Source organism: Saprolegnia parasitica (genome assembly GCF_000151545.1).
Source record: "Saprolegnia parasitica CBS 223.65 unplaced genomic scaffold supercont2.1, whole genome shotgun sequence".
Classification (NCBI taxonomy): Eukaryota; Oomycota; class Saprolegniomycetes; order Saprolegniales; family Saprolegniaceae; genus Saprolegnia; species Saprolegnia parasitica.
In genome coordinates this window covers 1,072,937-1,090,924 of record NW_012156395.1, presented here as the reverse complement: position 1 = coordinate 1,090,924, position 17,988 = coordinate 1,072,937, and the positions used below count along the sequence as shown (strand labels likewise).

The 17,988-nt window shown below is 57.6% G+C and overlaps 7 protein-coding genes across 7 annotated transcripts; 4 read left to right on the top strand and 3 right to left on the bottom strand.

Moving 5' to 3' along the window:
• Positions 1-46: 46 nt before the first annotated feature.
• SPRG_00437 (WD repeat-containing protein 69) lies at positions 47-1,832 on the bottom strand. Its single transcript, XM_012338536.1, has 9 exons — positions 1,634-1,832; positions 1,493-1,584; positions 1,338-1,449; positions 1,170-1,292; positions 1,085-1,124; positions 860-1,027; positions 704-810; positions 522-657; positions 47-475 (listed from the first exon to the last, which is right to left on the bottom strand). Exons 1-9 carry the CDS (start codon positions 1,747-1,749, stop codon positions 116-118), a joined length of 1,254 nt encoding a protein of 417 aa, XP_012193926.1. The 5' UTR covers positions 1,750-1,832; the 3' UTR covers positions 47-115.
• Positions 1,833-3,896: 2,064 nt separating this feature from the next.
• Positions 3,897-4,936, top strand: SPRG_00436 (hypothetical protein; the record flags this gene model as incomplete). Its single annotated transcript, XM_012338535.1, has 1 exon — positions 3,897-4,936. One exon carries the CDS (start codon positions 3,897-3,899, stop codon positions 4,836-4,838), a length of 942 nt encoding a protein of 313 aa, XP_012193925.1. The 3' UTR covers positions 4,839-4,936.
• Positions 4,937-5,953: 1,017 nt separating this feature from the next.
• Positions 5,954-7,012, top strand: SPRG_00435 (hypothetical protein). Its single transcript, XM_012338534.1, has one exon. The coding sequence runs from the start codon at positions 5,977-5,979 to the stop codon at positions 6,928-6,930; it is 954 nt and encodes a 317-aa protein (XP_012193924.1). The 5' UTR covers positions 5,954-5,976; the 3' UTR covers positions 6,931-7,012.
• A 2,449-nt stretch (positions 7,013-9,461) lies between these two features.
• Positions 9,462-10,355, top strand: SPRG_00434 (hypothetical protein; the record flags this gene model as incomplete). Its single annotated transcript, XM_012338533.1, has 2 exons — positions 9,462-10,293; positions 10,343-10,355. Exons 1-2 carry the CDS (start codon positions 9,488-9,490, stop codon positions 10,353-10,355), a joined length of 819 nt encoding a protein of 272 aa, XP_012193923.1. The 5' UTR covers positions 9,462-9,487.
• A 2,465-nt stretch (positions 10,356-12,820) lies between these two features.
• SPRG_00433 (hypothetical protein) lies at positions 12,821-14,329 on the bottom strand. The gene has a single exon (XM_012338532.1). The coding sequence runs from the start codon at positions 14,302-14,304 to the stop codon at positions 12,886-12,888; it is 1,419 nt and encodes a 472-aa protein (XP_012193922.1). The 5' UTR covers positions 14,305-14,329; the 3' UTR covers positions 12,821-12,885.
• Positions 14,330-14,791: 462 nt separating this feature from the next.
• On the bottom strand, positions 14,792-15,433 carry SPRG_00432 (hypothetical protein; the record flags this gene model as incomplete). The annotated part of the gene is made up of 3 exons (XM_012338531.1): positions 15,129-15,433; positions 14,856-15,100; positions 14,792-14,802 (listed from the first exon to the last, which is right to left on the bottom strand). The coding sequence occupies exons 1-3, from the start codon at positions 15,398-15,400 to the stop codon at positions 14,792-14,794; spliced, it is 528 nt and encodes a 175-aa protein (XP_012193921.1). The 5' UTR covers positions 15,401-15,433.
• Positions 15,434-16,221: 788 nt separating this feature from the next.
• SPRG_00431 (hypothetical protein) lies at positions 16,222-17,974 on the top strand (the record flags this gene model as incomplete). The annotated part of the gene is made up of 9 exons (XM_012338530.1): positions 16,222-16,304; positions 16,348-16,460; positions 16,512-16,620; positions 16,671-16,912; positions 16,966-17,075; positions 17,134-17,313; positions 17,371-17,535; positions 17,593-17,722; positions 17,772-17,974. 9 exons carry the CDS (start codon positions 16,222-16,224, stop codon positions 17,891-17,893), a joined length of 1,254 nt encoding a protein of 417 aa, XP_012193920.1. The 3' UTR covers positions 17,894-17,974.
• Between the last annotated feature and the right edge of the window lie 14 nt (positions 17,975-17,988).

Sequence of the window (17,988 nt, the reverse complement as noted above, 5' to 3'; positions counted from 1 at the left end):
CAGCTAGTACACGTCATCCCATGCCATGATGCCTCTGCGAAACTGCTTCTGCCACCGAGGGGCAAGGCGGGTCGCCATATTCACGTTGTGATTATCAACGTCCTCCTGCGGCGTCTTAGCACTTCCAGATGCGGCACGTGTTGTCCTTGGAGCCCGTGATGATCGTGTCGCCTTCGTAGTTGAAGGCGCAACTAAAGATCTCATCGGTGTGGCCTTCGAGCATTTGGAGACAGTCGCCGGTCTCGACTTCCCAGAGCCGCGCGACCTTGTCCGAGCTCGCCGTCAACACCTTGGAGCCCTGCGGGTTGAACGTGACTTTTGAGATCTCTGCTTCGTGGCCGATCAAGATGGCTTGGCACGCGCCCGTCATCGTGTTGTAGATGCGCGATGTGCCGTCGGCCGACGCTGTCACGAGCTTGGAGCCCGTCGAGTTGAAGGACACGTCCAGGATTTCGTCGTTATGGCCGCGCAGCGTCTATCGCTAGATGTAAAGCGCATGGTCACCGACATGTCTGTGATACCTGCACGTTTTGACCGCTGGCAACGTCCCAGATTTTGCAGGTCCGGTCGATGGACCCGCTGATGCAGAGCTCGCCCGTGTAGCTAAACTGCGTACTCGAGATCTCGCCGTGGTGTCCCGCCAGCGTGTGGATACAGCTAGGCATCCCAGCCATGAGATTTGCACTGCAACCAACGCGTGTACCGTCCACTGCGCACGTCCCAGACCTTGACTGTGTGGTCGAACGACCCGGTAATGATCTTTTCGCCTTGGGCGTCAAAGTTGAGACTCACGATTTCAGCCGTATGTCCCTACAAAGCTGCATGAGAGCCTTCTGTGCGCGCTATCGCAGCACCGTACCAACAGCGTGTGCAACTCCTGGCCGCTCTCGACGTCCCAGAGCTTGGCTGTGTTGTCCATCGACCCGGTCGCAATGACCGTGCCTTGCGGGTTGAAGGACAAGCACACAATCTCGGTCGAGTGCCCACGGTACGTGTGGTAGAGCTGTCCCGTATCGGCATTCCAGAGCTACGAGACGTCTTCCATGAGCATACATGGAGTTGCTACATGCCGAGTCATCATCACCTTGCACGTTTTGTCGAAGGACCCTGTGATGATCTTGTCGCTACGCGCCCATGAGCGGTCACGCCGCATCGGGCGCACGACGTACCCATAGGGGTTGTTGAACGCGATGGCGTACACGACGTTTTTGTGACCCTCAAGCGTCAGGAGCTCGTCGCCACTCTGGGTGTCCCAGACTTTGCACGTGCGGTCATAGCTGCCCGTGATGAATCTACCGGACAGCATGAAACTTCTGTGGGCATACGCGCTGGCGTACTTGTCGCCCGACTTGTTGAACGCGCAGTTGGTCAGCGGCAAGATATGGGCACGGAGGATCTTGAAGAGGTAAAAGTCGCTGTTGTCGTTCACTTCGAGCTTCTCAATGAGCTCTATGCCACTTGCATGAGGCGAAGCGAGGCGACGGCCACGTACTGTAGATGAGCCGTCGGAGCTGCGGCTTGCGCGACTCGGAGATGAGCGGCTCCTCAAAGACGATCTGGTTCACGAGCACCTCAATGTCGGACCTACGCAGCCCATGCTGAGCTGGCGCATATCGATCGGATCGCCACGTACTCGGCCGTCAGATGCAGGAGGTCGATCTCCTTCATCTCGCGCGTCGCATCGCGCAGCTCGTACTCGAGGATGATCCCCGGCGGGTAGTAGCGCAGGAGGAACCGCTTCAGCTTCATGAGGCCACGCGCAAGATCTGGCAATGGCCGGCAAAGATCGCGGCCGTAGCCAGTGCAATTTAATGCAAAGTCGAATCTCTCACTTGATATTGGTATACTTGCAGGAATAAAACCGCGCCACGTCCGTTCACAGCCGCACCCGCAACCGTTTTGGATGCGTATCCGGACGAAGATCGCGCGGGGCGAGTATCCGGATATCTGGCAACCACTAAACGACTACCAAGATCATCGCCACGACTACGCGATCGACTAGACGAGATCGACTGCGATTAACTACGAATACCCGGTAATACAGTACCGACGACAAAAACGCCGAAAACAAACTCACGTCGACAAGATGAGATCGATGGCCAAGCACGAGGAAGGAGCTTGGAAATGGGCTTGACGCGCGGCCGCTGAATTCCCGTCTGACGCGACTCAACGCCGGCGAGGACAAGACTTTTGGGCTCCATAAGAGTGAAATTTTCGCGAGATTGTGTGCGCCTCCATCGATCGGACATGGCGGCGTTCGGTGGCAAGGCGCCTTGGCGGAGTCGCGAGGAGCGGTCTCGCGCCGCCGCGTTCCGCGCTGCCACAGACATTCCTGGCAACGACGACCGCGTGCTTCCTTGAAACGACTTGGCGGCGGGCGAGATTATTGTTTTGGGCTTGTCGTGGTTTTGTTCCACCGATCGGTCCGTTAAACCAACTGCTTTCGTACGTGCATGGCCAATGTGAACTCGATCCGCAACATCCAGCAGCAGTGTAGTGCATACCAGCAGCGATTGCATCATCTCGGTGGTGCGCTGCATCCTGGGGCCGGTTGCCGTTGTGCAAGCAACGGGTCCGTCTCGATGATGCTTGCTCGGCACCGTGTAGACTCTAGTATTACTCCACAGCGCGCGCGTTGGATGGATGATGCCAAGCCCGCTCTTGGTGCTGACGAGCAGGTAGGAGTGTGGTAGTCGTGGAGCAAACGACCCGTTACGTAGCGTCACTACGCCTCGAGGAGCACGCATTGCATCCTCCTCCAGCGCAGTATGCGGTGGTTGTGGGAGGAAATTGGCGCGTTTCCGCTCCCGACCCAAGTGCAAATGAACTCGACGACAGTGATGAGGCGGGCATCGCAGTGACGCTTTTCTATGCAGCTTTCCGCCAAGGCGATCTCTTGACTTATCGGTCGCCGTGCCATTTCGGTGCCGATCGTTCGTGTGGCATGGTCAGTTTGGCACCCTGACACCATCCAAACTTCAGAAAAGCCTCCCAGATCGCCATTCTTGCCGCACGTGCAACACGGACGTCGTCAGGCGCGCGCCAAATTTCAGCCACAAATTTCGCCGCTCGTAGGTCGCAGCCAGGGTTGGACGCCTGCCAGAGTTGCTGTCGCCAATACGGCTTCAACTCGCCGCGCACTGAGTTGGCTGCTATTCCGAGACTCTGTCACCGCCACGAGGGCGATATGATGCCACAATCAGCGTGTCCAGCGCACGGCGGCCACCTCGTCGGCCAGCCGGCGTCGCGGAAGCCACCGCGGCATACAAACCCGAAGTCGTCGCGTCGTCTGCATGTGCCAGCCACGCTTTTGGACGGAAACCAGATGGAGCATGCGTCACATCCGTGACGACCCCACACCGCCTTCAAGTTGTCGCGGCGTGTGGGCAGGAAGAGGCGGCGGCGCTCCTGTCTCGAAAGACGCACTTGCATTGCGAGCCGGTCGTCTTATTGATCAGTGTGCGCCCCTCGCGTAGGGGCGCCAAAGACGTGGCGCCACGTCCGGGCATCAATCATCGCGGTTTACTAGTATCTTTACATTACAGCGTGGCGCGGACGAGGCCGGGAATGGTGCGCTGAGATGCTTAGGATCCGCGCGTTTAACGCGTCGCCCAGTATAAACCCGACGCGATCCACCAATGGGCTTCCGCGCCGTCTCTTTAACGCCGTTTCGACAGGCGCGTGGGCTGCGACAGCTGGGCGTGAGTAAGCAACGGTCGGATACTCGGAGCTGTCGCTTCCTTGCCGCGCTTGCTACACTGTACCCTTCATACATTGGGGCTTGTAAAGACCGACGATGAGGCCAGAAGTTTCGGTTGGCAATTATATCAATCCCACCACCACCCTCCTCCAGCTCATTTCCCAACTTTCCGCATTAGTGGCATCCCCCGTGGACGATGCTGCCAACGACGTCGCCGACAACCTACTCGCCGCAAAAGACGACCTCGATGTCGTCTTCACCCAAGGCCATCAACTCGGCGGTCGCGCCCTTCCTTGCGTCGCTCTACGAGATCCTCGCCAAGGAAGACGCCAAGATCATCTCGTGGTGCGACGACGGCAAGTCGTTCATCGTGCACGACAACGACGCCATGGAGCGCGACATTCTGCCCACGTACTTTCGCCACAACAAGTATGCGAGCTTCCAGCGCCAGCTCAACTACTTTGGCTTCCGCAAGCTCCACAAGGCGCGCGAGAACGACACGAGCTCTGTCTACTGCCAGCCGTGCTTTGTCAAGAACGACCCGTCGCGCATGCTCCTCATCAAGCGCAAGACGCACCGCCTCAAGGGCTCGACGCCGCGCAACGGGTCAACGCCGCGCAACGGCGCGCAGCGGTCGCCGATGGCGATCGACGACTTTGCCTTCTACCCGGGCCAGTACGGCCATGGCATGGACCTCGAGCATCACAGCATGCCGGCCTACACGCGCGCCAAGAGCGTCTCGGACCCGATGATCTACCTGCCGCAAAACAGCAACTCGACGCCGACGCACGGCTACACCAACATGTACGAGTCGCCCTTTATGACCGTCAACCCGTTTTTGCAAGTCGAGGCCGGCAACTACGGCCGGCCGCACGCGCTCTCGGACCCGGCGCTCCTCTACCAGATGCCGAGCGCGGCGCTCGCGACGCCGGTCGCCAACCCCGACATGCAGGTCGAGACGTCGATGGCCCTCGAGTTTGCGACCATGCAAGTGTGGCATCCGGACTTTTTCCCGCAGACGACGCCGTCCGAGGACCCGATCCCGTTTGGCGATGCGACGACGACCGACGACGCCAAGCTCTTTACCACCGAGGACCTCCAGCTGCTCTGCGACGACCCGCTCGAGTGCTATCTGTGAGTCGTCCGCGCTCCGTGTCTGCTGTGCCATACTAGTCATCTTTGTTGTTCGCGAGTCATTTATTACTAACCTTATCACGCTGCCAAGCGACGTCTTCTTCCTCTTCTTCTTACCTCTTGTCACACGACATGGACCTCACCGAGAGATGCGATCCAAGCCGCCAATGACGTCGGGCTGCATTACGTCAAGTGCGAGGCGGGCAATTGAAGTTTCCGCGGACCCATCTGGCGCGGCTACTTGTACACGCGATCTCGCTATTTGTAGCGCAGGACTTTGTGGCCTTTCCGTGCCGACGCGCCGTCATCGCTACCGTACACTGTACATACATTCACACACCTCTGCGTGGAGGGCCTGGCGCGGAGCACGAGTAGCAAATTGCCGCTGTAACGCGCGCCGAGCTACTCTCGATCATCCGCATCGCCATCATCTCTCCTTCTTCCATGTCTCCAAGGTCCACGGTGGTAGTAGCTGCAAGGGCACGTGGTTGGTAGGGGCGTCGCGACCTCATATCCTGACATGACACGACGAGCCAGCGCCGTGTCTGTATCCTATCATCACCTCTCATCGCTTTGCAATTTCTGGATGCGGTCCGTCCATACCGGCGAGCGCGTGTCCAAGCACAGTCGTCGGAAGTTTGCTTGCCGCAATGTTGCGACCTGACCTAGGCTGCGAAAGGCTTGACAGACATGTCATTGTCGTATGCGCTGTATGGACCGTCGCGGCTTGTGTTCAGTCGATCTCCTACTGCCTGCATGCATACTATTATCCGTGGACGCGTGTATAAGACTACCTGGTATACACGGCGAGCCTGGGTCAGACATGGTGTTCTGCCCACGGCAACGTAATGGGCAACGGCAACTTGGCGATGTCTACGTGCAAAGGGCCAAGTGGGCGGATGCAAGGTACTATGGCTGATACTTGTAGTACACGACGCATCGACGCGCTGGATCTGAAGCCCGCTCCTCGTCGCGCCGCGGTGACGTCTCGGCGCACCGGACTGTCCAGCTGCGTTACACCCGGAGGACGCGCCGAGTTACATCTCGGCAAAGGCGTCCCGCGGGATCAATCCCTTGATCCAGCTGTACGATGTCTCCTACAATTAGCTTGGCTGGCATAGTCCAATTTCTCTTGTGCAGCAATGGCGTCCGAGACCAAGCCGACGTCGGCGTCCTTCACGACGGTGGTCGCACCCTTCTTGGCGTCGCTCTACGAGATCCTCTCCAAGGAGGACGCGAGCATCGTGGGCTGGTGCGACGACGGCAAGTCGTTCATCGTGCACGACTACGACGCGATGGAGCGCGACATCCTGCCCACGTACTTTCGCCACAACAAGTTTGCGAGCTTCCAGCGCCAGCTCAACTACTTTGGCTTCCGCAAACTCCACAAGGCCAAGGAGAACGACACGAGCAGCACGTACTCGCAGCCGTTCTTTATCAAGAGCGACCCGTCGCGCATGCTCCAAATCAAGCGCAAGACACAGCGACTCAAGACACCGACCGCCTCGTCGACCCCATCCTCCGGGCGCCGGCCCTCGAGTGCGTCGACGCCTTCGTCCAGCGACTTTAGCTTTTACAATCCCGAGATGCCGGCGTTCACGCGCAGCAAGAGCATGTCCGACCCGATGCTGTACCACATGAACTACGCGCCGTCGCTCTCCCGAAGCTCGAGCAACCCGACGCCGTTCGACACCACCGGCTACGACAACCGCCCGCACTTGGACTTTGACCCGCTCGCGCTCGAAAGCAGTCCATTCCTGAGCGTCCACGACCACAACAGCTACGACCTGCGACCGACGCTCGATCTGTACCCGCCCCAATACACACCGCACCACCAGACATACCACCCCCATCCGCAGCAGCAGCAGTCGACGCCAATGCACATGTCGATGGGCGTCGACACGCGCATGGCCATGGAGATGGCGAGCATGAAGATGGCGTCGTGGGCAGATGTCCGTCTCGAGCCGCCAACGACGATGAGTGACGCGAGTAGCGACATCCAGCCGATCCCGTTTCAGTGCACGAGCGGCAACGACAGCGTTGATTTCTCGTCCGAGGAGCTACAGATGCTCTGCGACGCACCGCTCTGCTCCTAATCGCTGCAGCGGTCCTGTATCTATACAACAGCTAGGATTCTTCTTCAACTACAACTATTCAATGTAAACGCGTGCCAACCAGCGCTTGTCTTCGTCTTCTCGCAGCACTCGACGATGACCGTGCCACGAGGTGCTTGCGATTACTGACACTCGCCCATGTGGAGGTAAATCGATCTGATTTGGGCCCGCACGACATCACTTCTGCAGCTACGATCTTCGTCTTGGAAACTGATACGTGCCTGTCGGACGGACTACGGGTCAGTGCCGGTATGCACAGCAGCCACAGTGCTCCTCTCAAGGCCAGTGACGCGAGTCATCTCGGAACGGTTGCGCATGCACGCCGCTCGCTCGACGACAGCCCCGGTTTTGTATCAAAAAGGATGCGCTGGGATTTTATGGCATGGACTCAAGTATGTTTAGCTGCCTTCGTCGTCCCGCCCAGAACCAGTCCCTACGCCTGCTTTCCTTGCTCCCAGCTGCGCGAGGCCAACTTGGATATTGCTCGACTCGATCTACTAGAGTATTGTCCAAGTGATAACCACCCTCTGCTTGACATCGAATGACGCGAGCGTTCGAGTCGTGGTCTGAGAGAAAACGATGCATTGAGAATCGCACCACCACGCTCACCTCTGTGCCGTCCACCTCCCACGGTTGGTACAATAACGGACGGCGTCGATCGCAAGATTGAGAATGCAATGGCTCGCATTGCGAGACGCAAGCGAGAGGCCCTCGACCATCGAGTGGCGGATTCGAAGGCGACCCATGCAGTCAGTACGTTTGCAGCGATGCATAATGGCAACGCAACAAACGGATCGATGATGACGAGTCTGCGTTGCTTTTGCGGGTTGAAATAGTGTCCTGGTGCAACGACGTAAGGACGGACGGGACACTCGCCATGGAGACGGTCCTTCTTCTTGTCGTATCGATAGCCACTTGCCGTTGACGGAAGAGCGGGTCATTACCAAACACTTGTACTAGTAAGCCTAATGGGGACGGCAAAGACGGAATCGTTGAGCTCCAACTATCCCTCGCCGAGGAAGCGACAAGACGGTGTGGACCGCGGAGCAAACGGTGGGGCACGTCGTGTCGAGTTGACACGATTACCACCCACGTGACCGGTGACGCGTCGATGCTGCGTAATGGCCAGAGGCGGCGCATCTACAGTTATCTGCTTGTCCTCGTTGTCACGACATATCCTAGCGTCTTCGCATTGGATGGACACGCGCCCTCACACGTGGGGGGAACGAAGGACCTCCTCTCTCAACTATCATCCATCCATGCTATCCATCCGTCTCGCCAGCAAAAGAAATGTGCGGTGCTGGTAAAAGCACTGTTTGTTGATGCAGCACATCTGGCGCTGGATCGCACAGAGACACTGCACGGACGCGCCGCGGCATCCCACTGTTGGCGCGGTGGTACCGGAGTAGACGGCGTCCTTGCGCTTGGGTACACGCGAGCCGTGTACTACGTCGTCTTGCACGTGGAGAACGCAGCGCCCGGTTATGCACTGGCATGCGGGCGATGGCTTCCTCGTTCCTTGCGCCGTCGCCGACCGCCAATCTCGTAACCCTGGCCCTAGCCACCATATCAGAGTGACATAAGGAGGGTTTGCATTTTTCACGGGATTCTTCACCGTGGTGTTTATGTGTGTGTGTGTGTGTAAAGAATGGCGCGAACGCGAAGATCCCGCCACCAAAATGCTCGGTCCATCGTCGTACGTCAGTGCCGAAGGTACTACTACCGATCTGCGCCAAAATGGGCCATCGCCTTCGTCATCCAGCACGTGGCTTCGGCTTCTTCTACTTGCATCATGCGCGGGATTCGAGCTGCAAGGCAGAACGTGCAATCCGGCGAAAATGACATGGCGTCACCGCCTCGTACTTGGTGCATACCGCGACGTCGACGTTGTTATCGCGACCGAGTAGGTTCGAGAGCGCGCTGATTCGCCCGTGCGGGACGTTGATATTCGCCGAGCACCTTGTCTTTTGTTCTCGACACCGTCAGACGCCGACTGTGGCCAGAAAAGGGACGTGCATTTGGGGCCAAAGGCCATATCGAAATGAAATGTATATGATATTCTATACCTACACATCTATAACGTGCACACCAATGCGGTCGCCATGGCAACAACCACGTCGCTGATAGTCGGCGGCGAGGTTGGGAGACAGACCTTCGGCGCCACCACCTCCTTTACCACCGTCGTGAGCCGGTTTAAAGTGACGGCTTGAAACGGAAATACACCAGTCCATACAGGAGCGACCACTGCGTTTGTTGAGGCGACCAGTTCGCACCAATTCGACCATCTTGTCTTTACTAATACGTGTATGCTGGGTGCGAATATCGCCGCGGCGCGTCACGGCCGTGAGATGCCATCAATGACAGACAGTCCATGCCGAAGCGAACAGTTACCACATGTGGATCTGGCTATCTCCCGCTCGAAGTCGAAGTTCTCACAGGTGGTCGTAGTACGACTCTCGGACCAAATGATTCGACACACGCTTGGCGCAGCTTTGTTCAGATTGCAATTTGCCTCGTACCTCAAAGAGCTACACTTACAATGAACACGTACCACCACCCGTCGACGCAGCACTACCACCTCGGCACGGGCTACTCACCGCGCACGGATGCGATGCTAAGCTCGGCCGTCGCGCCCTTCCTCGCGACGCTCTACGAGATCCTCACCAAGGAGCACCCGAGCACGATCTCGTGGTGCCATGACGGCAAGGCGTTTGTCGTCTACGACTACGACGCGATGGAGAGCCACATTCTGCCCACGTACTTTCGCCACAACAAGTTTGCGAGCTTCCAGCGCCAGCTCAACTACTTTGGCTTCCGCAAATTGCACAAGGCCAAGGAAAACGACTACAGCTCCGTGTATTGCCAGCCCAACTTTGTTCGGGACGACCCGAACCGGATGCTCCTCATCAAGCGCAAGACGCACCGCCCCAAGGCCACGACGCCGCGCAACGGCGCCGACAATGTGATTGCGATCCCGATCCTTGTCCGCTCCCGTTCGGCGTCCGAGCCGCCGGCCGCGACGACGTCAGCTCCGGCGCTCTCGCGCAGCCACTCGGCGCCACTGCCCGCGTCGTCGTCAGCCTTCAACTTTTCGTGCCCGGGGGACGCCGACTTTGTCCCGATGTCGTACGGCCGGCCGCAGAGCCTTCCGCCGGCCGAGGACTTTGAGACCAAGGTCGCGCTCGAGTTTGCGGCCATGCAAATGTACTCGTGGCACAGCAACACGCTGCCGAGCCCGTGCGACGTCGAGGCGGTCTTGCAGCCGATTCCGTTTGACGCAAAAAAGGGCGACGAGCCTTTTGAATTTTCCCCCGAAGACCTCGACCTCATCTCTGCCTTTGACCCGTTCGTAGCGATCCTTTAAGACAATCGCGTAGGGTATTTATTCTGGTAGTTTTGCTGTTTAATAGCGTTTACTTGGTCAAACTTGCGTGTTCTTGACAATTACTTTGCCATTGATGGGGGCGGTAGGAGGACGACGACGCGGCGACGGAAAGGCGGTCATGCATCCAGGTGGAAGCGGACACGGCGTCACCCGTGCGCTATCGAGCGCTTTGTTGAAGCATGCCATGCGACGTTGAACGCATCGCAGAGGCACTGCGCACGCCGTAGCAATACAGTCCATTTTCGTCCGACCAACAAAGCAAACTCGATCCAACAAAGTAGAGAAAGAAACATGCGATGGCCTGACTATGCAAGTGTTCTTGCCTGGAACAAGGCCGCGCCAACTGGTTGATGCATGATTCGTATCACCTCCCTTGGACGTGATCACCCATATGAAGAAAAAGGGACGAAAGGGGATACGAAATGGACGGAGACGAGAAGCAGCGTGTTGAGTGCTCGTCCAGCTGCCGCCAATTCAGCAACAAATGGCTATGGGATGAGTGCCATTCTGGGCGGGCTGTGATCATTTCAACGAGCCTGATGCTGATGCGCTGAATCATCACGAGAGCTAGCCAAACCAGCAGGATATGTGCATCGATCACACCGAATCCTACACACCTCAGGTGGCAAAATGCATGGCTCCACGAACGCATTGGATCGCTTAACGAGATCCAGTACTATGGCGCAACTCTGACGCAACCTACCACTGGTGCGAGTAGAGATGGGTCATGTAAACTAAGCGGCCTTACATGACCAGGCTACCCGAGACAACTGTGTGTCCCAAAGTGTCTTTGGCAGCGTCTTTGGCGCCACCGTTCGACGACTGCAATATCGTCAGCGAAAAGCTGCGCTATTTGAGCGCATTTCGCAGCCTCTACGCTGCTTGTCAAGATAACACAGCTCGGATACAGTGCCATGTACCGCTGCGACGATACGGGCGCGGAGGGGGATGCGCTGTCGACTCGGCGCTAGCAACCAACGAGAAGCAGCAGCAGCCGTCGAAGTGATCGCTTCGCACCTTGGCGACTTGGGACCAGACAGCTGACGACAATGGGATGGTTGAGCGCCGTTTACTGTACTCGGAAACCACCTCGTACAAACCTCTCCAGTCACGAATCCGAGTGCGTCTGGCATAAACTCAGCAGCCAACTCTCATGTTTCTTGCGACCTAGAGTCGACGGGACATCACTCAACACGTCATTCAAGGTATCACAATCCATTATTATGCATTTATGCATTCCCCTGTTTTCACCACCAACTTCGTCATTCAGCGCAACCCGAAGGAAGATCGTAACCGCTTCGAGAATGTATGATGTTTTGAGAGTGTAGGTAGGGCGCATGAAACGCTGTTACGTGCATCGTGGGTGGCTTTCGTCGCGCCCCGCGATGCTGTTGTTCATGGCCAGCGTCTTCTTCTCGTAGCATGTTGCAATAGTAGACGCCGTTTGGATTCCTCTTTAGTTGCTACTCTCGTCCTCAGACGCGCACCTATTCTGGTTGAAGCCGTCGAACACGCATCGTTTAATCTCTTTGAGGCAACGTCAGGTGCGATAAGTGGACAGAAGAACATGTTGCAGATGTTAGGGCTATATGGCTATGTGGAGCACATTGCTACTGGCACACAGCGACGACACAAGGGTACATGAACGCTACAGACCACGGAGGCTGCTACGCTAGTCAAGACCGCTACAGACCACGGAGGCTGCTACGCTAGTCAAGACCGCTACAGACCGATGAGGCTGCTACGCTAGTCAAGACCGCTACAGACCGATGAGGCTGCTACGCCAGTCGAGACCGCTACAGACCACGGAGGCTGCTACGCTAGTCAAGACCGCTACAGACCACGGAGGCTGCTACGCCAGTCGAGACCGCTACAGACCACAGAAGCTGCTACGCTAGTCGAGACCGCTACAGACTACGGAGGCTGCTACGCTAGTCGCTTGTGCTCGAGGTGGCAGCTTTACTAATGACGAATTCAAGTGCTGCAGCCAGTAGCGCGTAAAGGACATATTCGCCTTTACGCTTGTAAAGTGTGTTCGAGAGTTTTTGTGCTCCTTGCGTCGGGACGCAGTCGCGCGGACTGGCATCGATCACGCAACATACACGTGAGCCATAGCTCCTACGTCTCAGACGATGCCATAGCAGCGTTCCGTCCTCTCGCCACCGCTCATCGACCATCGACCATTTTCGGGCCGCCGCGCAGCTGTGTCGAAAGCGGATCCGTGTCAATGCAGCCATGTGCATCGCGCGACCGTCCATTCTTTCGGCTTGCACGGTGCAGCTCTCCATCGACGCTAGCGGCGTGCTCTGCTCGGTTGGGCCGGCGTGGCTGGCCTCGTGCTCCTCCCAGTCCACTTCTCAAACGAGGAGGCAATCGTGGCAGCGCGCACCCAGCACGAGCTCGTCGGCGACTGGTATTGATCATCGGCTCCTCTCGTTCTCTTCCATACCACCAACCCGCTCGTCTACCTGGATCCATCAACGCCATGCCCGTGCTTCCTGCGTCGTTGGCGATGCGAACGACGAGGTCAAAGTACTTATTAAGGTGGTGGCTTACGCCGTCTTGAGCGTCTTCTTTGCCGCCCTCCGTCGTCGCCACGCAATGACGGCGAGCACAACCAGAAAGGCGCCCGCTACCATGAGACCCATCGACTTGATGGCGTCTTCAAACTCGAGCTGGCGGAAGCGCGAGACGCCCTCAATGCTCTCTGAGAGCCGGTGGAGGACGTTGATGAGCGCAATGATCTCGTTGCGCGCTAGCGGCGGCAGCGTCGAAATGTCGTCGGCCAGCAAGATCTTGATCGCGGTGCCCAAGCCCAAGATCTGGATCTTGCCCCAGAGCCGGCACTTTTCGCAAGTGACGCAGTCCATGATGCGCGAGACGTTTTCAAACTTGCGCTGGAACTGGTCGCGCTGGTGGGCGACCGAGACGCCCTTCGAGAAGAGCATCGTCTCGTTGAAGCCGGCGAGGACCGCGCGCGAGTCGGTCGGCGCGCGGCAGCTCGCGTTGAAGGCCGTATTGTCCACGTCAAAGAGCGCGCGGAGCACCTCGGGCACGCGCTGGTCGTCGTAGTCGTTCCCGGTCGCGTAGTCGTAGTTGAGGAGCACTTCGCGGTACCGCCCGACCGCGCGCAGGACAAAGAGGTAGGTAAAGTACATGTTCTGGAGCCGCTCCGGGAACGCGCCGACGCGGTCGACAAACATCTTGGTGTTGGGGCCCCAATGGTCGCCAAAGCGAAAGTCGAGCGCGACGTGGGTGTTGATGGATGTGTGGAGACCCGAGATGAGGCGGTAGTAGACGCGCTCCTCGAGGCAGAGCTCTTTCGAGTGAAAGCAGTTTTCTTCATAGATGGCCTTCCAGACACGCCACGCCGAGTTGCCGCTGTAGCCAGTAAAGCGCTCGGGGTTCTCGAGCAAGTTGACGTACATCATGGCGTCTTCGTTGGGCACGTCATCGGCGACGGCCGCTGTCGACCACGGGTTGAAGTTGGTGCCGACGGCGGCGTTCGCGCGGTCAATCTTGGAGAGCTCGCCCTCGCCGCGCTGGTCATCACAGGGCTGTTGCGCCTCGCGCTCGCGCGCTTCCTTCTCGGCCTCGTCCTGCGCATACCACTTGGCAGGGATCTCGTCCTTGGCACACTCGCACACGGAGCAGTCGCGGTTCGCGCACTGGTTGTTCGAGTGCCAGAATGGACACTCTTTCGTCAAGTCGGCTTTGAAGTACCGAAAGAACGAGAGCGTCCGGAGCTCGTCGAGGAGCGGGTGGAAGTGGGCCTGCGTCGCCACGTCGACCGTCTCGTAGTTGCAGCACGAGTCGGTGACGGTGCCCGTGAGCTCGGGCGTCTTGCACACTTGGCACTGGATGTTGCGCACCATGTCGGCGGGCACGTAGCCAAAGACGGCGGCGGCCTTGTCCTCGGCGGCGACGGCGCCCAGCAGCGCGGCCGCGCCGGCGAGCAGTAGCGTCTTCATCGTCGGCCGAAAGCTCCAAAATGAATGCAATGCGCTCGCCAAGGTGCGATAAAAATGGGCTCACTTGCACTTTGTATGCCACATACAAACATCAAGAGCTGTCGCTGACGTGGCACAATTTTTCTGCTTTTTGGCAGAGTCGCAGGCATACAAACTGCAAGTGTACGGTGGCGGGTTGGCGCCAAATCAACGCACAAAGAAAAGTCGAGAACGCGCAAATTCGGCGATTGATTCGTGGATTTTGGGAACCAAACAGGTAAATTGACGAGGCGCTTCCACGACGTATGAGGTGAGCCCATGCGGCGTGGAGGACTAGAATGTGTCACAACCGAGGTCATCCACGTTGTCGAGTACCGTAGATGCCATGGTGGTGTCGAGCCGAGATGCAGCACGCGGATGAAACGGACGCGCGCGCTGCTCGAAGGTTGTTGCCCAAGGTTTTAAACATGGGATTTGTAGATAGTAATGATAGACTCCATTGATTACGCTAAAAGGTCACTGGCAATTAGGTTTGACGAAGGTTGCGCGGCGATGCGGCCCCAGGACCGTACGGAGGAGGAGTCGTGGAGTCGGGGCACGGCGTAGGTCCGGGGTTCGGGCCGGGTTGAGGACCAGGCTGCGGGCCGGGTTGGGGGCCAGGCTGCGGGCCGGGGTTCGGACCGGGGTTCGGGCCGGGGTTCGGACCGGGTTGGGGGCCGGGTTGAGGTCCAGGTTGCGGGCCGGGTTGGGGGCCAGGCTGCGGGCCAGGGTTCGGACCGGGTTGGGGGCCGGGCTGCGGGCCGGGTTGAGGACCAGGCTGCGGGCCGGGACCCGGTTGCGGGCACGGAGTACGCTTGCCCCAGCCACCGCCGTTGTTCCAGCCGCCGCCGTTGTTCCAGCCGCCGCCGTTGTTCCAGCCGCCGCCGCCGTTGTTGTTCCAGCCACCGCCACCGTTGTTGTTCCAGCGACCACCGCCGTTGATGGTCCAGCGGCCACCTCCCTTGTTGTCATCGCAGTCGACAAGTCGGCCAAACGTCATTGCGTCCGCGGGTGCTTCTTGAGCTGCAAAGGCAACCGCTGCGAGCGCGAGGAACCCTTGAATGTACACCGAGACCATGAGAACGCCGATTGAAAAATGATTCCTTATCGCATTATTTCCCTCGTCACGCGCCGACCCTCATGGTCTTTCGTATGAAAAAGCTGGCGAACAACTGTGCACTCGCGTTCGCTTCGTTTATGGGACACGAACACACGACGACGACTTCCTCCGGATGGTGCATTCGGAGGCTGCATCCCACGTTCGCACGACGGCGTCCGTATGCATAACTTGTCATCGAGCGAGTTCAGCGAGTTGGCGGCTCACAGTCAACGCAGATGTGGCTCGTACCTCTGGCTACCCAAATCATGGGCGGCGAGGGAGACTCCACAACCGTAACATCCAGTGGCCCAGGAGGAAAGTGCGAGTTGTCCGTGCATCCGCCACAACACTTAGACAGAACGTGTGGCCCCACAATCCGAGACATGCTACTTCAAAACGGCGAGTAGCTCGTGTTCAGACGGAGTGATCCAAGGTCTTCATCGTGTTGATCCCATTTGACGCAATGCACGACCATCCTCTTCATACCTTTTCACCACCAAGCAGCCCAATGGTATGTATTCTCGAGGGCATTCATGTATGCACAAAATCGTTAGCGTTTTGGTCCAACCGCAGAGATCCTGTAATGGTAGCTGGCTACAGCAGAGTGTGGTGGTGAAGTCTATTCGACCGGCGTTGAAGTTGTGGCCTCGACGTCCGGTTACCATATTTATTGAAGATATGCATTTTATCTTACGAAAGTGAGGTAATTCGATACAAATTAAACATTAAAATACGTCTGTCTCATGGGCAGCGTATCCGGACAAGCGCATCTTGCGATCCAAGCACACCTTTTGATTGGCATGCACGGATTCGGAGACTCGAAGCTCGCGCTCGCGCTCGTCGTCCTCATCGTCGCGCGCTGCGTCGACCGCGTCGTCTACACGTACGTTCGTTTTCACGATTCGGTCGTTCGAAGCACTGCGTAGGCGCATTACGTTTGAATTCGGGCCTTTTTTGTGGTATTTTTCCAACATCATTTGCCCGCTCGCTTTTGCCTTGACGTGCTGGCCCGTCGTGTGGTACAAGCTCTGGTTTACGAGTATGGATGTCGGATCTATCTTCTGAAAGTCACTGTATCTGCGGCTTTTAGAGGACGTGACGCCCGAGATGAAAGCGTTTCCGACGTCGCGCTTCGCCTTCATGGCACTCCTCGACATGGTCAGTGGCTTCTTGGCTGCCTTTCCGACGCCTCACATTGGGTACCACACCTTCATTGACATAACGTCGATCTCGATGTATTTCCTCGTAGCGGCAACCTCGCCAACGTGCTCGGGCAATTCAACCTGCCGTTCAACATGATCATGTCGTACCTTTTCCTCCAAACCAAGTATCGCCGCATCCACGTGCTTGGTGCGATCCTCGTTGTATATGGCGGCCTCGTCGCGATGATTCCGATCCTGCACGGCGAGCGCCCGGCCAACTCGCCGGATCCGAGCCTCGGCTGGATCAGCATGTATGTGTTTGCGATGGTGCCCTCGGCGCTCTCGAACGGTATGGCCCCGTTTCGTTGTAGAATTTCTATCCACGTCGATGCCACTGGATAGTCTACAAGGAAATTGGCTTGAAGGACGTCGATTTGGATATCTGGTACACGAACGCGTGGATTAGCTTCTACCAAGTGGGCTGGGGCCTCTTGACGATCTGGACGATCCGCGTACGCTTTGACCATCTTAAGGCGTCTGGATTTTTCTCCGTTTTTGAAACTGCGCTAGATCCCCGTGTTTTGTGACCCACCAATTGCGTGGGCGGCATTTCCGAGCTACATTGCGGCCGCCAACGACTGCTTCCTCGGTCGCAACGTTACGCTCCACGGCGACGTCGTTGCGTGCGAGCACAACAGCGTCTTTCTCCTCTTTGTCCTCTACCTCGCCTTCAACCTCGTGTACAACCAAGTACGTTTTGCCCTCTTCGTGCATTGAGGGAACAAGTTGTTGACGATATCCAATTAGTTGATGCTATTCGTCTTCAAGGAAGGCAGCAGCGTCCTCTTTGTGGTCTCGTCGGCCATTTGCCTCCCGTTGACCGACATGTTGTACATGATTCCGTTCCTTGCGGGGACGCATGCGTCCCAGACGTTCACGCTCTACGATGCGTTTGCGCTCTTTGTACTCGTGGTACGTCTCCTGGATAGTACGATGTGGTTTGGATAGATCCCAAAACACAATCGATAGATTGGGATTCTCGTGTACCATTCGGAGAAGGAGCAGCGTTTGGATGCGTCCGGCACCAAGTCGGTCGAACGGTCGCCCATGTTTGCGTCGCCGAGCTTCCAGAAGACGCAAATGATGCGCGCCAAGCGAGGTATTTCTTCCCGATTTTCCCCACGAAAGGGTCTCAAGTCGGAGACCAGGACGCGTCATGTACCACCAGAGCCCCGTGACGTTTCGTCAGCGCAACTCGCCCTCCCGCCCGCTTATGTCGTTGCGCAACATGGTTTCGTACGGCAGCACGGCGACGGACAAGGTAGTTTAACGCCACCTCGTGCACGGTTCTGCGAGTCGGCCGGAAATATCAAGCTGGCAACGTATCGAGCTCCGATAGTTTGAAGCGCACAATTTGAAGATATC